The 19,996-nt window shown below is 42.4% G+C and overlaps 1 protein-coding gene across 2 annotated transcripts in view; it reads right to left on the bottom strand.

Moving 5' to 3' along the window:
• LOC125720885 (ena/VASP-like protein) overlaps positions 1–19,996 on the bottom strand; it is a 68,947-nt gene that overhangs the window by 6,341 nt on the left and 42,610 nt on the right. For both annotated transcript variants that reach the window (XM_048996790.1, XM_048996791.1), the window contains 5 exons: positions 19,003–19,250; positions 16,378–16,457; positions 16,132–16,177; positions 15,906–15,948; positions 15,482–15,542 (listed from right to left, as the gene is read on the bottom strand). In XM_048996790.1, coding sequence (XP_048852747.1) covers positions 15,482–15,542; positions 15,906–15,948; positions 16,132–16,177; positions 16,378–16,457; positions 19,003–19,250 — 478 coding nt within the window. The remainder of the gene's footprint in view (positions 1–15,481; positions 15,543–15,905; positions 15,949–16,131; positions 16,178–16,377; positions 16,458–19,002; positions 19,251–19,996) is intronic.

Genomic DNA, 19,996 nt, shown 5'->3' with positions numbered 1-19,996 from the left:
AGAGTGGAGCAGCTGAGAGATAAGGTTAGCAGAGAGGAAAGGGGGCCGATCCGACTGCTGCTGTTTCTCCGCCTGAAGTTAATGCTGAGAAGAGGAAAAAGTGTAATTCAGATATCTGGTCCTGCCTGAAGTGTCCCGTCTTCCACTGCTAACACCTGCACCTAGTCCTCCTGCCTATGTCCCTCCTCCATTGGGGATAGCTGAGCCTTCTGCCCCTGATGCTGAAGAAGGAGGGGGGCAGTGGGACTGATGCTACAGCCTTCTGTGAAACAGGAAGAGTTTCTCCACAATGGGGATGAAGATGAATATGGAGGAAGACGGTTTCATAGTGACCTCAGAGGCTTTGGGACTGATTTGCTTATTGGAGAAAGAAAACTTTGCCGCTTGGTGGCTAGCAGATGACACAATCCGTAGAGAGAGAGACTGTATCCCTGAAGGACAAGAACAGCCTGAAAGATAGCATTACACTGCTCAGTTTTCTGGAAAAGGAGGGGCTGAGAGGATAAACTAGTAGAGACTGTTTTAGATTACCTCCATGTGGCAGAAGACAGGTCTGCTGCATCGATCTGTTTGTCAGCTGACCAGGAGCAGTGGTATGTGGGAGGTTCAGTCCCCCATGTATCATATGGAAAAAAGGGGTCATTAGAATGGAAGGATTCAGGACCCTAGGTGGCAGAGTGTGAGAAAAGGAGTGAGTGGGTGTGCGTGGAAGAAGAAAGGTGGATGAGTAGAGATGGACAAGTGCAAAGATACAAAATAGATCAGACTGTACAGGTAAAGAGAAAGGGGGATGCAGAAAGAGATAATGGGAAAGGTGATGATCCACTTCCAGACTGGTTAGGGGAGGTACCAGATTGCTTTTGGGCAAAAGGGAAAAATGATTTTGACAGAATGGTTTCAGCTGAGCCTTTGGTGGTCCACCCCAAGTCTGACTTTCGGCCTCACAAGGCCCAGTATCCTTTATCTAGAGATGCAGAGGAGGGAGTGAGAGAAGTACATGCAGATCTGGTGAAAAAGGGGGCACAAAGCCTCCAAATAAAAGTTGCAGCTGGTGTCACAAACGGTAAAATACCTTGGACATGTGTTGACAAGTGAAGGAAGGTCGTTAGGACCAGACCGAGTGGCCTCCATACAGGAGCGCGAACCAAACCATGCAAACCAGCGACTAAACGGCAATTGCTTTCAGTCCTAGGCATGATTGGCTATTGCAGGCCTTGGATTCAGGACTATGCACAGAGGTCACAGCCCTTGGTTGATTTGACAATTGGGCTAGGACTGACTGACAGACAGACTGACGTGGACGTCCAAAGCTGAAGATGCCCTGATTGATTTAAAACAAGCGTTAATGTCAGCCCCAGCTTTGGGGGTGCCTGACTATAGAAAGCCATTTGTGAAGTATGTGGATGAGAAAAAATGGTCCATGACTTCACTTCTGACTCAGTATCATGGGGAAAGGAACAAACCGGTTGCATACACTACTCAAAGTGTTTGGACTGTGGCTTGAGCATTACCCCCTTGTCTTCAGCGGTGGCTGCAGCAGCTGAGGCAGTCATAATAATAATAATAATAATAATAATAATAATTTTTATAGCACCTTTCTCATACTCAAGGACGTTTTACGATGCAAACAATGATATAGAAAACAATGCACACGCAACAGCAACAATAACAACAAAACAACAACAGCAGTGTTACGTAGTAGCGGTTACATTATAGCATTTGTGGAATAAATGAGTTTTTAACTGAAGCTTGAAAATGGTAAGTGACTGCATCTCGCGCAGACTGTGAGGAAGTGCGTTCCATAATGTAGGTGCTGTCACACTGAACGCCCTGCCACCCATAGAAGATAATCTGAATTTAGGTATGGTAAGAAGGTTGGAGCCCAATGATCTTAGTGTGCGAGCAGGGGTATATGGAAGAAGAAGTTCAGACAGATAGTGAGGGGCAAGTCCATGGAGAGCTTTGTAGGTGATTAGTAGAATTTTATATTTGATTCTGTAAGTGACAGGTAAGCAATTTGTTCAATCATGAACCAATCATGAAGAATCAGGGTGATGTGGGCGGTTCTTCTCGTATGTGTTAGCAAATGGGCAGCAGAGTTCTGAACATATTGTAGTTTGTTCAGAAGTTTTGATGGGAGGCCAGAAAGCAATACATTACAATACTGAAGGCGGGTAGTGATGAAGGCATGGATTAGTGTTTTAGTATCCGTAACACCCTGGGATGGACGGAGGCGAGAGATATTGCTCGGGACGGGATAAGTTGGAAAAATGCAGTCTGTACCAGGGAGCTAACATGTGATTGAAATGTGAGAAACTGGTCAAAAATTATACCCAGGTTACGAACCGTACTTGATGGTTCTATTAAGATTCCATTAACTATTTAATAAATAATTAAGAATACTGCAGCCATGAGAAGATCATTTGTCACCTTAAGTAAAGCCGTTTCTGTACTGTGTAGGGTTCTGAAACCAGATTGAAATGGGTCATATAAATCATAAGAGTTTAAATGATCAATAAGTTGAACAGCAACAACCTTTTCTAATGCCTTAGCCAAGAAGGGAAGATTAGAAATTGGCCTGTAAAACTTTAGCTGAGATGAGTCTAAACCAGGCTTTTTAAGAACAGGTGTAATAGTGGCAATTTTCAATTCTGGTGGGACAGTACAGGTAGCAAGACTACAGTTTACTAAATGTGAAATGGGTACCGACAGGGTGTCTGAACAGTTCTTTATAAGTGTAGTAGGAGCAGGGTCCAACTGACACGTAGATGGGCTTGATTTCCTGATTATTTAGTTGGAGGGGAGGGAAAAAATTCTGATAACAAGTGGGCAGGGGGTTGTGGTGTGATGGTGGTTGATGGAGATGGGTGAAGGTTTGCAGAAAAGAAATTATACAAATTATATATTTCAATTTTAAACTAAAAATATTTCATAAATGAGTTACAGCGCTCATCAGAAGCAATGTTAGTTTTAGCTGGAGACTGACAACTTAATTCAATTCAATTTTATTTATATAGTGCTTTTAACAACAGTCATTGTCACAAAGCAGTTTATATTTAACCGGCCAGAACCCCACCAAGGAAGCCTGAGGCAACAGTGGCGAGGAAAAACTCCCTCTAGCAGGAAGAAACCTTGAGAGGTAGACTATGTCGGCTTGAAGCACTGTTAATAAGAGAAGAGTAGTATGATGAGCGTGCAGCCATAAGAGCAGATCTGGAAGCCGTCAGGTGTTCAGCATAGGCTAGGGTATGAACTATCAGACCTGCTTTCTTACATAGCCTCTCAAGATGGCGGCCTGCCTGTTTTATGGTGCGAAGCTCTGGTGTGAACCGGGGGAGGTGTGAGTAGTATGGAATAGCAGGGATTTGACAGGTGCATAAGTGTCCAGAACTTGTGAAATTATAGAGTTATTCATTGAAAGCATCTGCATGGGACAAGTCAGGTCTAGAGTATCATGGAGACAAGATGCATGGAGAGTGTCAGAAAAGGATGACTAATCAATAGACTTAAAGTTGCAGTAGTTAATCACAGTTTTTTTTACATGTTCTAGGCATAGAGTAATTAAAACAGAATTCAATGAGTTTATGATTTGAAAAACCCAAGAGAGCCAGAAGCATGGACATCTTGCAAACCAGAGGAACATAAAAGGTCAAGTATATGACCCTTGGTGTGAGTTGGAAAATCAACATACTGTACGAAACAGAAACAGTCCAATATTGAGCGCAGCTCACAAGCAGATGAGCAATCAATGTCCATATGAATATTAAGGTCACCAAGTAAGATGATTGCCGGTGACATACCAGAAACAAGAGTAAGCAGTTCATTGAGGTCTGAGAAGAAGTTTGGAAGGAGTTTGGGTGGTCTATAGATTAGTATCATATACAGCAACGTATGGCCAGTGATTTCAAAAACCAAATATTCAAATGATGAGATGTTTAGTAATTCAACAACACTTAAATTAATTCTGTCATGATAGACCACAACCAAATCGCCACCCCTGCCTATTAAATGGGGCTTAGACAAAAAGCTATAGCCAGAAGCGATGAGCAAATAGTAAATAGTCATTCAGAGTTTGCCAAGTTTCAACGAGAAGTAGCATGTCCAGATTCTTCGCAGTAGATAGTTGATTTTGCAAGGTTGCTTTATCTGTCAAGGACCGACAGTTAAAGAGAGCACATCGAAGATTTAAATTGGCAACTTTGCCTTGGTTATTCCACTCCGTAGCGATCGGCAGATAACTCAACACACTCCTTGATCTAACCTTGCGTCTTGATGTGACTCAGGTTTCTCAGTCCAAATTGTCAGAATAGCATAGAATAGTAAACGACGATGTGGGGAGTGGTGAATATATAGTTGGCGATGAGTGATGCCAAGCTCCTTATACTAGATATAGATTGTTTCTTCGAGCCGGGAGTCACTGAGCCAGACACGAAGTTGCAGTGAGGAGTAGGTGTTCATACTCTGGGGGATCATCACTAACCAGCACCACCGACCACCGCGTTAGCCAGAACCCAGAAGTTGCACCCAACTGAGCAATCAACATAGTAAAGGAGAAAATGGAGGCTGACTCACTGACTATGCTGGCACAGGGACACCAAAGGGAGAGAGCTCGTGGAGTAGGTGAAGTAATCAACAGGATGTGAGAGAGAGTTCGAATAGAAAATATGCCCAAACAGTGCCAGTTCTGAAGCTGAGAAAGTGGCAATCCAGAAGTTAAAATCCAAAATTTAGACTGACAAATGCAGACAAGAATAATAAACACTGGTGAGAAGTACAGCCAAAACGTGCAGAACGTTTTCTCAACTAGAACTGATGTCAGCAGACTTGTGTCTTGAGCTGCTCAGTGTAAGACTGATGTCGAGTGCAGATCTAGTCCAATTACATCCACTGAAACTTTGAGTTCCCCATGTGGTATCAGACTAGGTATCTGACACAGGCCGTTACATCTCATTTGACGCTTGTGCAATCGGTGCATTATCAGATGCTCTGCTTTGTATCCAGTGACCCTCCGTCCCACATGGGGTGGATGGGGAACCGCATGATTGTTTACAGGTCATTGACTGTGTGTGCAGACCTAGACCAAATCTGACTGACATCCCACTGGAAGGAGGCACTGTCCTGTTTGTCGATGGGAGTTCTTTGAGGTTCTTTGACACAAAGCGAACTGAAGAAATCAGTCAGGGGAATGTCCTTGCAGACCAGTGGGCTAAAAGTTTAGCTAAGGATTCCACTGGGTTTGGGGATAAGGTTTTGCTGGCAAAGAATGTTGATACCAGATAGCAATAGGTGCAGCCTGGGAGCAGGTTCGTGCCAATTGGAGGAATCCAGAGGTTAAGTCGCTATGAGCTGTGACACCTCTTGAACCAGGCAACTAAGTGTTAGTTCGTGACTTGAGGAGGAAAAGATGGAATATGCGGTCCTGATGGTGACCCCTCATGCAGTGAAAGTGGAGGGAATTGATGCCTGGGTCCATCAAGTCCACTGCGGACGTGTGTATAACCCTGGTGGTTCCTTCAAGACTGGCCCCTGAGAGGGTCACAATTGTGTTGTTTTTCCATGATAGCCATTTTTATTGTGGTAGTTATATTTGGGATCGATGCTATAATGTTTTGGAGAACCGCTTTTTGCAGCTGTGTCATCTGCTGTACTCCAACAGAGCCAAACCCAAACCTAGCCAACTAGTCGGCTAGTTTCCTGTGCCGCAAAGTCTAGATGATATTTCACTTTTGCACGTGCACTTTCCCGCGCTTTCATGTTGCATTCGGCTGTGGATGCGGGTGGTTGCGCTCGGTGCTGCCTACAGTAATGATATTCCAGCAGACCAGGAGAGGGCAGATGTATTGCAACAAACACAGATAAAAGTAGTGAAGCAAGACCTGTAAAGGTTTCGAGGGGAAAGGGAGATGATGGATGCCAATGCTGTGGAGCTTTTTGGCCTGAGTGGTGACTGCCGAGTTGAATGTTTCAGACTGTTGGGTTTGTCATTATATGCCCCACACTTCTGTGGCATAGCCCTTGTACAGGATTCCGTACACTTATCATGATATGTCAGTCCTAAATCACGCATGCTCCGGCCCTTTGTCCATTATGTCTAGGCTGCTGACTCGTGAGCTAGGGTCATTGTCCTCAACTTTACCACCACCTATATGTCACGTTTCTGGTATTGCTGTTAAGTTTCGAGCAGTGGCCCTTAAGGCCACACATGATCATTATAACAGGAGTATGCTGAAAACAATCCAATCCTCTATCTGACTCAAGAAGATGAGTCAAATTACTGGGGTTTCACCACAGATCATTTGCTAGTAGGCATGAATAGAACAGGAGAGGGATGGGTTTGCTCATAAAGCTGATAAAGCATGGGAGGCCGAGGACTCAGAGCACTACGGGCGCGGGTGCGAGAACTGACTGTAACTGCTCTGCAGTGCTGATGAAGCCCTGATAACTACTTATTCTGCTGTGTCCTGTCCATCGGACTCGACTGTGAAGGCGAAAGGAATGACCCTGCCTGAGAATGGCTTGGATGTCATCTGTGTGTTTCCGACTGTTTCATTCAGCCCAGTCTCTAACCCCTTCCTTCCCACCTGTACACTGTAAAGCTTATGTTCATTTCTCTATCCTTGGTGATGTCCTGCTAGTGGTACCGCCACGTTCTGCATTTATTTGTGGTCGTAAAGGCTCTCTTAAGGGTATTACTGTTTTGCCTATTTCAAAGGCGAAGGCTGATTGGTATTGTTATCTAGCTTATATTGTTCCTCCTATTCGTGTAGTGCCTAAGGCGCAGATGTCTTTGGCTGTGTGTACTTATTCACTGAGCAGTCTCTTAGTCGAATTGAGCAATGGTTTGGGATGTTTATTCCATCCCTTGGAGTGGCAGACCTTCAGACAGAGGTGGCTGCCCTGCAGACTGCAGCTGAAAATGTGGCCAATCAGACACTTGACACTGTATAGTTGGTTAAGGGTGAATTATCTGTGGTTAGGCAGGTAGCTCTGCAAAACCGTAAGGCATTGGATCTTCCTGTTAGCTGAGATAGGTGGTGTGAAAGAATGTTGCACGTATATCCCTGATTCCTCTCAGGCTGTGCAGGATCCAGAGGACGTAGTGCTCAAAAAGATGTCTGAAATACATGAAGAGCATGGCCTGTTTGAGTACAGCTGGGACAATTGGTTCTTCTCACCGATTCCGGGATTATCTGGGGTGTTCAAACCATTAGTTTTTAGTATATTGCTTTTGCTTGTAGTGTAGTACCAATCATATTGCTGTTTAAGTGTTGTTCTACTATTCTGTCTTGTTATGTTATGTTCCTGTGGGATCCCCCTTTTCCATACGTGGATGATCCTCCTGTTCCTGCCTGGCTCTATGAACCTCAACCTCCGGTTGTCATCAATGTGACCAGCAATGCCAACACCGCTGGTGACTCGTGTTCCATCCAACAACCACCAGCCCGCTTCGACCCATTGCGCTTTCATCCAGCGGACTACTAAGCTGTGGACTCTGATTATTTGTGAACAGTACGGATCTGGCGTGTTCAAAAGGTGTGGAAGTAAAATTGGACATTGGTAGGCCCGGGAGGGGAGACATATTGGGTCTGTTAGTTCTTAGGCCTTAGGCAAGAGGAGATTGTTTTGAATACTGTGTGACCTCGCTTCACGATAGCTGCCTGCAGTAAGTTCCGCAGACCCCGAGGAAAGCGTGGACCTTGGAGAGGCAGACAGCGGAGCAAAGGGGAGGAGAAACCACATTCAGGAAGAGATTCTAAGCTGCCCCAACTGTTGCACAAAGAGTTATAGTTTAATATAATAGTCACAGTAGACAATATACAATATGTTATCTGATAGTGCTAATGTATAAGTAGTTGTTACATTAACCCTCTTTTGCACTGTGTCGAGTGCATCGTTGGCGGTGCAGTGTACTCTTCACGTCTATTTCAGTTAATATCTCGCTGAAATCGTATTGTAGAAACATGAAAAAAATGCTGATTAAATCCGTAATCTGTTTTCTTTTCAAAACGTCCATTGTCGGAAGTATTAAAGTTTTTAAAATTAGGTTAAATCGGCAAAAAAGTAAACCATGTCACCTGTTTTACCTGCATCGGGGGCATTTATTACCGCCTTCACCTGAAGATCGTTATCCGCATTATAAATAGCCGCATTTCCACGTATTCAAATCACATGGTAATTTGATGAACAACACAGTGTGGAAATGCGATCCAGATACATCCCCATAAGCACCATAAAAGAGGGGGGAGGGGTGTGAATGGCTCATGCATACACATGAAAGTTGCTACATAATCAATGAAAGGAGCCCAGAAATAGTGACATGAATTAGGTTTTTCTTATTTATTTATCCAACTGAATGTTGTAACCACACCATTTAGTCATCAACATGTAGCCAAGACTTTGGTGATCAGATATCTGGGATCAAAACAAACTGCCAGCATTGCTTACTATGTACTTTTATAATGTTTCTGCAAGTGTTACAGATTGCATTTTGCAATGTACTTTGATGTCAAACTACAAAATGACATATTTACAATATACATTAAAATAAAAATGAGTGTAATGGCAAAACAAATATATAATAATTTATTTATTTGCCATGAATTAAGTTTATGATATTTGAAGAAATGTGTGATAATGCCCCAGTCATTGAAAGCGTGTTTCCTACCGCTAGACCCCAGAGGGTTAATCATACTAATAATATGTTTACCATGTATTTGCAGTGATAACACATTGTCATTTAATCAATCAATGGAACACCCAAACATTAACAGTGATTCAATGTCATATAATCAAAATCTATATACATATCTCAAGTAGAGTCTAGCAGCGGAGAGAGATTCCAGTAAATTGAGCAAAATGGGTGGATTTTACCTTGCTACCAAGGTGAACCAATAGAGCAGGATAATTGTGTTTGTTTTATGTTTGATCTTGGTTTGTTGGTGTTTCGTGGCCAATCAGGACTTAGAAGTCCTTATTGGGAATTGGGAGTTATGATTTATCAACTGGTTTCTCTTTATGCTCCGGGTGACCTGGTACCGAGTGCCAGAGTGTGACGGGAACGCTTTGCTGGAATTGCTGGAATAAAAGAGATTTCCTTTACTCACCAAACTGAGAGGTCCAGACTTTTATTCTAAGTGATTCAGTGATCAGAGAGGTTGATTTATAATTTTTCTATCACACTGTGCTGACTCATGCAGCTACTGTACTGTGCAACAGTCTCAGTCAAAAGAAATGTTTAGAGCTGTTTATCTGGGAAGTAAGTGCACTTTTGCTCAGAACAACACACACAATTTAGTATTAGACCACCTTACTCATTCCATGTGTTTATTAAATTTCACCACCAGCTCATTTAATTAATTAAATAAGTTAAAACGGTCAATGAGATATTGATTAGCTGAAGGAGGTATGCTCGTGGTCGAGTCCAACAATACATGGGTATATTGGATGGTTCCTGCAAATACTGTGGTGACTTTAGGAGAGATTTTGAAATTGATTAGCTAACACAGGTATAATACCATAGTGTGTACACCAACAGGAAGATCATTTAAACATCCTTTTCTTTGGCCACCTAAGACTTTTGCACAGTACAGTACGTACCCTAACCTCTCTCTGGGAATTCTCCTGTATCTGTTTGTCCAGGGCTCCAGGCTAGCTTTTCCAGTAGTAGCACTGCTGCTTCCAGTTTTCCAGTTGGTTACACCAGCGTATGATCTGCTCGCATCTGTACTTTTTGGTGCAGCATGGTATTAATTAATGACCTTACATGCTGATGAATAATTGTCCGAATTTGCATACCCTAGTTTTTTTTATTGAAGAAACACCGACTTGATACAGTAACACCATCACATTAGTGAGGGTTAGGGGTGGTAGATTATCAAGAATAATACTTTCATTGTTCAATACTGTGCAGAAGTCTTAGGCTGTGATGCTCGGCCTGTATGCTCCTCGTGTGTGCCACGCCCCCTGATTACCCACGTGTGCTTCCCTGATCGTCTCCACCTGTGTCCGATTACTTTGATCAGTCTTGTCCTATTTAAGTCCTAGTCTTGCTTGTCTCCCTTGTCCGTCATTGTGGTAATGGTGTGGTTAAGTGTCTCCTGCTCCCTATTCCGTATTAAAACTCGTTTTAAAACCCGAGTTTTGCCCGGATTTTGACCTGTCTGCCTGTTCTTACCTGCCGACCCGCACGATCACCGCTCCGCCTGCCCGTGATTGTGACATAGGCAGCCAAAGAAAATTATTTTTAAATGATCTTTATGTTGCTGTAAAACTATAATATTACGCCTGTCAAAGTCTGCTAGCCTAGCCATTGCAAAACCTCTGCTAAAATCACCCCATTATTTCCAGCAACCATACAATACATCCATGAATTTTTGGGCTTGACCATGAGCATACCTTGTATATCAAGTCATTAGAGGCACCCCTAACTGCTACTCATAACAGTCTGTTAGCCTGAACGATAACATAAAAGCCAATTTGTTACCAATTTCTAAACAAATAGTACTGTATACTTTACATGTCAAATTACTTTATCATTTGCTATCAAGACATTTTTATTTAATATGCAAATCATCTAAATAATGCCCATGTGTGAACAAAGTTTCTCTGTAAGCACTGAGAGCATTTCGTTTTGGACACTGGATTGTTGAAAATGTAAAATTAACATAAATGAAAAGTTTAAAAGTTACTGAGAGAAATGTGAGTGAGGCTGATTACCGAGACAAAGATGTGTGGCGTACCCAAGCCAGGACTTTTAGTATGCACTTACTCTAACAAATATTACATATTACTAATATTTATCCATCCATCCATTTTCCAAACTGCTTATCTTACTGGGTCGCGGAGGGTCCAGAGCCTATCCCGGAAGCAATGGGCACGAGGCAGGGAACAACTCAGGATGGGGGGGCCAGCCCATCGCAGGGCACACTCACACACCATTCACTCACACATGCAATTTAGCAAGTTTAATTAGCCTCAGCATGTCTTTGGGTTTTGACAAGAAGCATATCCAGATGGGAATCATGCCTCGCACAAAAGAGCTGTCTGAAGACCTAAGATCAAGAATTGTTAAGTTACATAAGGCTGGAAAGGGTTACAAAATCATCTCAAAGATTTTACATATTCATTAGTCTACTAAAGTACTAAGTTGTCTATAAATGGAGACAATTTGGTACCGTGGCTACTCTGCCTAGAAGTGGGAGCCCTGCCAAGATGACCCCAAGAGCACAACGCATAGTCATCTTTGAGGAAAAGAAGAACCCTAGCGTGACAGCGAAAGACTTGAAGAAGTCATTAGAACTGTCTAACATCTGTGTTCATGGATCAGCTAGAAAGGAGCCCATGGCAGAGCACCAAGAAGGAAGCCACTGCTGTCAAAAAAGAACATTGCTGTACGCCTGAAGTTTGCGAAGGAGCACTTGGACACTCCACAGCGATACTGGGAAAATGTTTTGTGGAGTGATGAAACTAAAATTGAACTATTTGGGAGGAACAAGCAGAACATCATTTGGCATAAAAAGGGCACTACATATCCCTACAGTAGATGGGCTGGCCCCCCATCCTGGGTTGTTCCCTGCCTCGTGCCCATTGATTCCGGGATAGGCTCCGGACCCCCCGCGACCCAATAGGATAAGCGGTTTGGAAAATGGATGGATGGATGGATATCCCTACAGTAAAGTATGGTGGAGAGAACATCATGATTTTGCCTGCTTTGCTGCATTAGGCCTGGACAGCTCGCCATCATTGATTGGAAAATGAATTCCCTACTTTATAAGCAAATTCTTCAGGATAATGTGAGAATGTCTGTCTGTCAACTGAAGCTCAGAAAAGGCTGACTGATGCAACAGGACAATGACCCCAAACATCGCAGCAAATCCACAGCACAATGACTTCAGAGGAACAAAATTCGCCTTTTGGAGTGACCCAGTCAGAGCCCCGATCTCAATCCTATTGAGATGCTGTGGAATGACTTGAAGAGAGAAATGCACAGAAGACAACCAAAGAATATGGAAGAGTTAAGGCAGTTCTGCAGGGAAGAATGGGCTAAAATTGCCCTCACACGATGTGCAGGTCTGATCTGCAATTACAGGAAGTGCCTGGTTGAGGTCATAGCTGCCAAAGGAGGGTCAACCAGTTATTAAACCTAAGGGTTCACTTGCTTTTTCCAGTACCACTGTGAATGCTGACTATATTTGTGTAATAAAGACAACTTTTTGTGTGTTATTGCCTTAAACTCCTTGTGTATATCAGTACCAGTGACTTAAATGAAGATCAGATCACTTTTTATGACTAATTCATGCAGAAAACCACAAAATTCCAAGGGGTTCACATACTTTTTACTTTGACTGTTTATAACCCAAATCATTTTCAGTATTGTTTTAGGCTTAGGCATCGTCTGATTTCTGCAATCTTTCAGCAAGAAAAATATTCCTGTGTAACTGTTCATGGCAAACTCATGAATGACCGAAACCGCGAATGTTAAATGTGCAAATGTGAAGGGCAGAAATTACTTTTCTTGCAAAATATTTCAACAGAGTAAAATTGCAGTCCATAAGAGGGCTTATCTGTAAAACAGGATGGTCCCTACAGGAACGCCCCCACCATGATGTTGGCATCTGGAAATAAACTACTGGAGAAAGTCAATGAAAGCAAGGTTTGTAGCAAATATATTTCGTTTAAGAATTGTACAGGTCGTGAGTTATGTTTGCATGTAACTTTTATGTGTTTTTCCTTAATGCTTAATGTCATCTCGATGAACAGAAAATAGTGCACGTCTTGTCAACAAGTCAAGAAGTCGTAATGCTAAAGTTGAGCAGCTGTGTCGTTAATGACATAACACCAGGGACAAATGTTAATTTGGTGACACCACAGTTATTTGTATTAAAGAAAGTCTTATGAGGGTTAAACGAGATGTTCTGACTGCTAGATGCATCAGCATGGGCGTCATCACTCTGGGCTATATCACTGAGTATTTTAAGCCTAGCACCAAGTATTTTAGATCCGATGCCAGTCTTCCTTCAAAAAAAAGTCAAGCCCCAATTAAACTGGACTTAACCCCTTGTCTTTTCAATAGCTATAAATTCCCCAGTGTACCAGGATTAAAACATTAAATTAGTTCTTGCCCACCACTGTTCCTGGTGATCGAGCGCTCTGCAGACATTAGGTGCCAGGACCTAGGATAAAACAATTAACTTGTGCCACTGTGTGTGAGTAAAACTAATTTGTTAATGGGCTTGACAAAAGATATGCACCAACTAGAAGGCAATTAACACTAAAAAGTGGAGATTTTCAGATTTTCACATACAGACTCGCACTTTAAAGCTGATTTAATAACTGGATGTGCTGCTAAAATTTTTACATGATTTTAAAATTAATACTTCCTCTCTCCTCTTTCAGCATCGCTTGTCAATCATACCAAGTGGATAAACTCCACTTCCAGTGAGATGGAATCTTTTACACTGTCCCTTTTGCCTGTATTACAAGGGGGATTATGCTAAAGTGGCAGCCCACCTGAACGGCACCCTCGCTATAATACAATAGACATGTATTCCATCACTGTCTTTCTCAGAGTGTATGTGAACAATATAAGCATAACAATTTAGAGATATAGACTGCTTATATAGAGATAGAGATATAGACTGCTTATAAACATGATTACAAAAACACAGACTGATTTTTCCACACCATGTATTACTCCATTTCACCTTTTCTTTTTAAAAAAGGAATTGAAGATCATGAGAAGTCTCCATGCTGCCTATTCCTGGTACACGGAGAACAACGATAAATTCCTTGTACAAGTTCAGACCCCCAGATCCTTTTGCACAGAATATCATGAAGCTACTGAGGCAATAACACTTCATTCTATTTTGTTTTTAGTTATATGTCAGACTTATTTATTGCAGAAGTTTGGGAGAAAAGGTGAATCCATGTGTATTGTGCTTTGCTTCTGAATCAGAAGATGGGTGCTAAGAGTTTATAAATAAAAAGTGTGTAAATAAAATGCTAAAACAATCAGTTTGTCTCTGCGATTGCCTTATGAACATTTAGCTATCCTTGTTTTACAGTATAATCATGCTGTATATGTAGCCTTGTTTGTCTCAACTACTCTTTCAGTTATCAGTTCAGTTTGTTTTATGGATGTACTGAATAATTTACAATTTAAGACTAGCCATAATCTACACACCTGATTATAATGTTCCAGCACTCCAGAAGTAGGAATGGGCACCTCACTAGCTTGTCTGTTTTTTAAACATCCACATCACGGGTTCATTATCCTTGCCATCGCGACCCCCTGTCCTACACAGATATTTCCAACACCTGATCAGGTGTGCTGAAGTAGGAAATACATATGAAGGGCAGTGAATTGTCAAGACCAAGGACGAGTACTACTGGTCGAGATGTACCACGTTCGCTGTTTAAAACAAACATGCAAAGAGCACTTAAACATTAGTAGCGGAATCATAATGCGAATGGTATTCGCATTTAAGCAGTAGTCGTGGCATTGTAGGCCAATGAAAACTATTGATATTTGTTGTTTTAATACAGTTTTAACACATACAAGCAAAGCAGGAAGTCCCCGGCAAACTTTGTTTCCTGGTGTGGGCTATGACGTTCATGTTAAACATAATGGCATAAGAACCAATGAATAAGATGAGGAGTGTTCCTGTCGAGGACATTCCTGTTTTTAAACTATAGGAATGCCACTCACTGCAATTCGATTTCAATTTAAATATTTTAATCAGAACAGCTTTAACACCCTAACTCTCATCATCAGATTCAGTTTTGGCTCTCCCTTTCCACCAGCCTCCTCCTCATTCTTTTCATTTTTTATTTTTAATGATCAGCTATCGTCTACCTCATTTTGTAAACACCACAGTCCCATGCGTTTTATCGTCAAAGCACGGATATGTATGTACTCCCGGGTGCAGGTATGGAGAGACCAATTGGGCAAAAAAGGACACAATGAACCAGGGAAGAATAAAAAAAAAACACTTTCAATCATAATTCACCAATGCAGAGCACCCATGCAGGAGCAAAACAACATTTGCAGGAGCAAATTTTAATTCTCACACTCAATACAAGGTTGCATATGTGAGCATTTTGGTCGCAGCCAAGAGCTTTGCTGCTTATCTTTGCTGTTTCCTGACCCAACCACTGTATTTATTTTGTACAGAATAAACCTGCACTTCAGGGACCAGTGAAGACTTCACCCGAGAACACCATTTCATAAAGGCTCAACATGTTCCATTATTCAGCTATTAGATTAACACCGTGTGGACCACATATCTCACAAGTGAATCTTGCAAAAGCTGTCCTAGGAAGCACTGAGAACAAGATGTGCCATCCTGGATAGTAAACACGCTAGGGGTGTTTGTACTGTGCAGATACTGTGTAGGAGAATTGGATTTGCATCAACATGCATAGGGTAAGGTTACATAAAAGATGCACAGATATTAGCGGATAGCTGCAGTATTGGGCTCACCTTGACACAAGCGATGACCTGTCTGCAGAACTGGCTCGATCCCAAGGCCTCCGTTGGGCTTCTGGAACAGAAGCAGCACAGTGAGACCAGACACTGGCCCCGACACCATCTATACTAACATGACCTCCTCTATGCCCAAAAGTGATGAATGTACATGTTTTATAAGCAGTACTACTGTATGCAATGGAAAACTGTTTAAATGATCTTCTTGTTGGAACATTTACTGATGTAACACCATGCCTCCGAAAATGACTTCAGTTCAGCTATTTGAAATTTAATCAATACATGGAATGGCAGAGGAGCCCCTGAAGGGAGGTTTTGGAACCAAAGTGATGTTCTTCTAGCAAGAAGTAAGTAACTTTTTTGGAATGTTGCTGTTCATTTGCATATATATGTCAAAAATGAGAGGCAGCCACCTGCTTACCTGCCCCACGTGTTACAGGGGATGGAGACAGGCTGAGGTCTTCCTGTAAGACAGAGTAGTCACCGTCAGCCACAGCGCACTGATGCTGTGCGATCAGACATGCTTAGTAAACACCAGTACTGGGTTCACCCATGCGCAGCAATCCTTACAAATAGATAGACAAGCCCGCCAGTTACAGTGCCAACATTTCAGACTGGCATGAGGGCACCTCCTGGGACATACTCACGTTTTGGCTGTCTTCCTTTTCTGCAGGCTTCTCTGCTGCTTTCCTTCTGCCATCAAGAACATTACACTGACATATACTCATTTAAAAATACACAGCAGTCTGTGGGTAAATGCATAATTAAATTATCATCTTTCAACTAATATATACAAGATTGATAAATATCCCATTCAGTGTCATTTAAGAGGCACCACACAGTTCAGTACAGAAACAGTCAGTGAGAAAAGGTTGAGAGCCCCCCACACTCACCTTCGGGCCAGCAGGGCGTTCATCTCCTCCATCAGGCCACCACTCGTCCGGTTGGCGTCCCCTTTGGCGCTGTCGTCAGACTAAGAGTCAAAGGAAATGACACTTAAATGATCTTCATGTTGGTCTAATGGTGCGTTCCATTTAGCCCTCGGAACTCGGATTCCAAGTCGGATTCTGAGTTTTGAAGCCGGAAGTGACGAGATGCGCGCTCCCGTTTCTCGGAGATCCGAGAAATATCTCGGAGCTGCTGAGAGGATCCCGAGTTCAGAATCCAAGATGGCTGCGCCCTTGAGCAACAGAAGGGAAAGTTGTAGCTTTATACTGTTTAAGCACTGCTATTCATTTGTGGCTCATTAAATCAGTCGCACACACTATACCGTCCAACTTATCTGTGGACATGCTGCTATGGAGTTTTATACGTAAAGCACTGCGCACAATGTGTTATCAACTGATATTGATAAAAATGGCTAACAATTAACCGGGCTAGAATTGGATTTCATGGTTAGTCACATTATTTGTTGGATTTAAGGTAGTTCGGACTAATTGTAAGTGAACGAAGATAATGGCCATTTAAGCTGAGGTACCTTAAATCCGATGAGTTGTCCAGATAAGCAAAAAAATCTTGCTCTTTCATATATGGGTCCATGGTATTGCTACTTCTGTGGCAAATGAAACGCATCCGACACAGTTTTTCCGAGATTTTAGCGGATGTGACGTAATCTCGGAATCCGAAAATCGGACCCCAAGGCAAATGGAACGCACGATAAACCATGATAATATTTCTGTCAAAGTGTGTTAGCTTAGCCTATCCTAAACCTATCCTAAAGTGACCCCAGTATTTGCTGGTAAAATACCCAGATATTTGTTGACTTGTCTACTACTCAAATTTAATTAATTAACATAATTAAGTGAGCTGGTGGTAAAATCTGGGAGTTTGCAAACCTAAGTTATGTTCTTCTATCCAACAATCCTTACTTTATTGTATCACTATTTGTTTTCATGTATTCTAATGTTAAAGTTTCTTGACCAAATACAAACTTACTAGCCAGATAATCAGCTTCACCCATTCTCCTTGACTTCTAAGACTTTTGCACATTAAGGGTACTTTTCCACTTCATCAAATGCCGTACTTTTGGTACTTCAAGAAAGTATGATACTTTAAGGTATTGGTTTCCACTGATGTGAAAACTGGTGCCGGTGCAGAATGACATCCCAATGCGAGGCAGGGTATTTTGTACTGAATTAAAAAAATGGCAATAGTATACTATAGGGTTAGACAATGTGTGATATTAATACCATCGTTGCATGTTATACCCATGCAATTCTCACATTACTATCCATCCATCACCATAACCATGTACTCCCAATGAGGTCATGGGGGGGGGGACAGATGCCTATCCCAGGAACAACAGGTACAGGCAGGAACCAACCGCAGACAGGCACCAACACACCACAGGGTGCACACATCTGAAAACCGGAACCTCTGGCTGACACCCACGTGAACACAGGGAGAGCATGCGAAGGGTCCAGGGACCCAGGGACTGAACCCAGGACTTTCTTGCTGCAGAGCAGCAGCACTAACCACTGTGCCACTATGCCACCCACTCTCACCTTACTAGTCAGCTAGAAAACAGGCTTTTTCTTACCTTCAATTCTGTATGGAAATTATAGCACAGGGAGTTTAATCTTTGCTAGAATATGTTTACTCTATCATGGGGAAAAACTTAGCAAGTTTTGCAATTTTAATGATTATTCCTTTTCAAGATATTCTAGTACAGTGGTCCTGGCTTGCGGACTAGAGACAAATGGTCTGCAAGATGTTTTTATTTTACTATTTAATCTGGCCCTCAAATCAATATTTACTGTACTTTCAACTAGGGATGAAATGGTTACCAGTTTCATGGTAAAATTCCCGACACCTTGTATTACGGTTTCAAATTTGAATTACCATTAAAATTGTGGTTCATTACTGTGCTTTGAAAAAGTTCTCCTGCGTCAACCAAAAGTAGCAACAGTCCCCCAGACACTGCATGGAACATTGGTTTCTTTTGTGTCAGTAAAAACATGGAGGAAGATAGTTACTGTGCTCTGGAGCTTTCTCAGCCTTTTTAGAGGACTGGTGTGGTCATATTTTGGGTTTTAATCTTTGTGATCACCACCCACTAATTTACAGCGAATGCCAGGTAAGTTATCTTTTAGTTCAATGTATGTTGGAACTTCAAAACAGGGGGAAAATGTTATGGTTTGTCTGTTTAACTTGCTGATAGTTTGTCGGTAATGTACACTGAAGTTTTCAGTGTTACTTTGTCTTGTAAGAACACTACTTCTACTACTACTACAACTACTTTCTTGCTTCAAAGCTAGCTGAATACCCATTTGCTAAAAACTAATTCCATGTACATTTGTATTCATATCTTCTTGAAACAGAACAAGTCCCACCCGAAAGTACCAAAAAAGTATCCCAGCTGGTTTGGCACTTTTGGTACTGGTACTCAACTGGAAGTCAATGGAAAAAGGAAAGTATGGTACCTGATGCAGTGTAAAAGCACTCTGTGTGTACTGGGATTTAATCCTATCCTTAATATAGCTGAGTATGATCATACTCAGCCAGTGTCTGTCACTAACCCTCTGCACACGACGCAACTTCGCCCCAGCAATCGCAGCTGCCAGGCCCGAGGGGGTATGGGCAACCTGGCCCTGTGCCCATGGGGCTCCACTTGCTGGGAGCGGAGGTGGGGGTGGAGGTGGTCCAGTGGAAGGTGGAGGTGGCCCTGGAGGAGGTGGAGGTGGAAGATACATGCCAATGGGGGCAGGCATGGCAGCAGGCACACTTGAGGTGGGGGCCACACTGAGCACCGAGGAAGCAGAGGGTCCTGCAGAAACAGAAAAAGCCACAATGCCCTTAAACTAAGATACTGTCCGCATTTTCTCACTGGGTGAAAACTGGAAACCAGGAGAGACAGGATGAAGCAATTGGACACAAAACATGGAAAACTACCAGCACAGCGAATGCAGACAAACATAACCTACCAATACAGAATATACATACAAACAGCTGGATAATGTATAACCTACCAGTCCAGAGTATAGAGGCAAACAATTGGATACTGTACAACCTACCAGTGCAGAATAGACAAACAAATAGCTGGATACTGTATGAGCTACCAGCACAGAGTACACAGGCAAAGACCTGGATACTGTATAACCCACCAGCACAGAGTATAGAGGATACTGTAAAATCGGAGTGAGCAATCGTATCCATAAAGGGTCATTGGGTTTGCGGGTTTTTGCTGCAACTTGGCAGTTAACCTGTATGACCTAATGTCACAGAGTATTCAAGCAAACAGCTGGACACTGTATACAGACAAACAGCTGGAAGATACTGTATGACCTACTATCCCCGACCATACAGGCAAACAGCTGAACACGGTATGTCCCACCAGCATAGAGTATACAGGCAGAAATTGATACTGTATAACCCATCACTACAGAATATACTGGCAAAGAGCTGGATACTGTATATTCCACCAGCATAGAGTATACAGACAGAGTTGGATACTGTATAACCCATCAGCACAGATTATCCAAGCAAAGAGCAGGATAATGTATAACCCATCAG

This window comes from Brienomyrus brachyistius, unplaced genomic scaffold (assembly GCF_023856365.1).
Source record: "Brienomyrus brachyistius isolate T26 unplaced genomic scaffold, BBRACH_0.4 scaffold27, whole genome shotgun sequence".
NCBI classification, from domain to species: Eukaryota; Metazoa; Chordata; class Actinopteri; order Osteoglossiformes; family Mormyridae; genus Brienomyrus; species Brienomyrus brachyistius.
The sequence above is the reverse complement of the archived record's forward strand: the minus strand, read 5'-3'. Positions and strand labels throughout refer to the sequence as shown.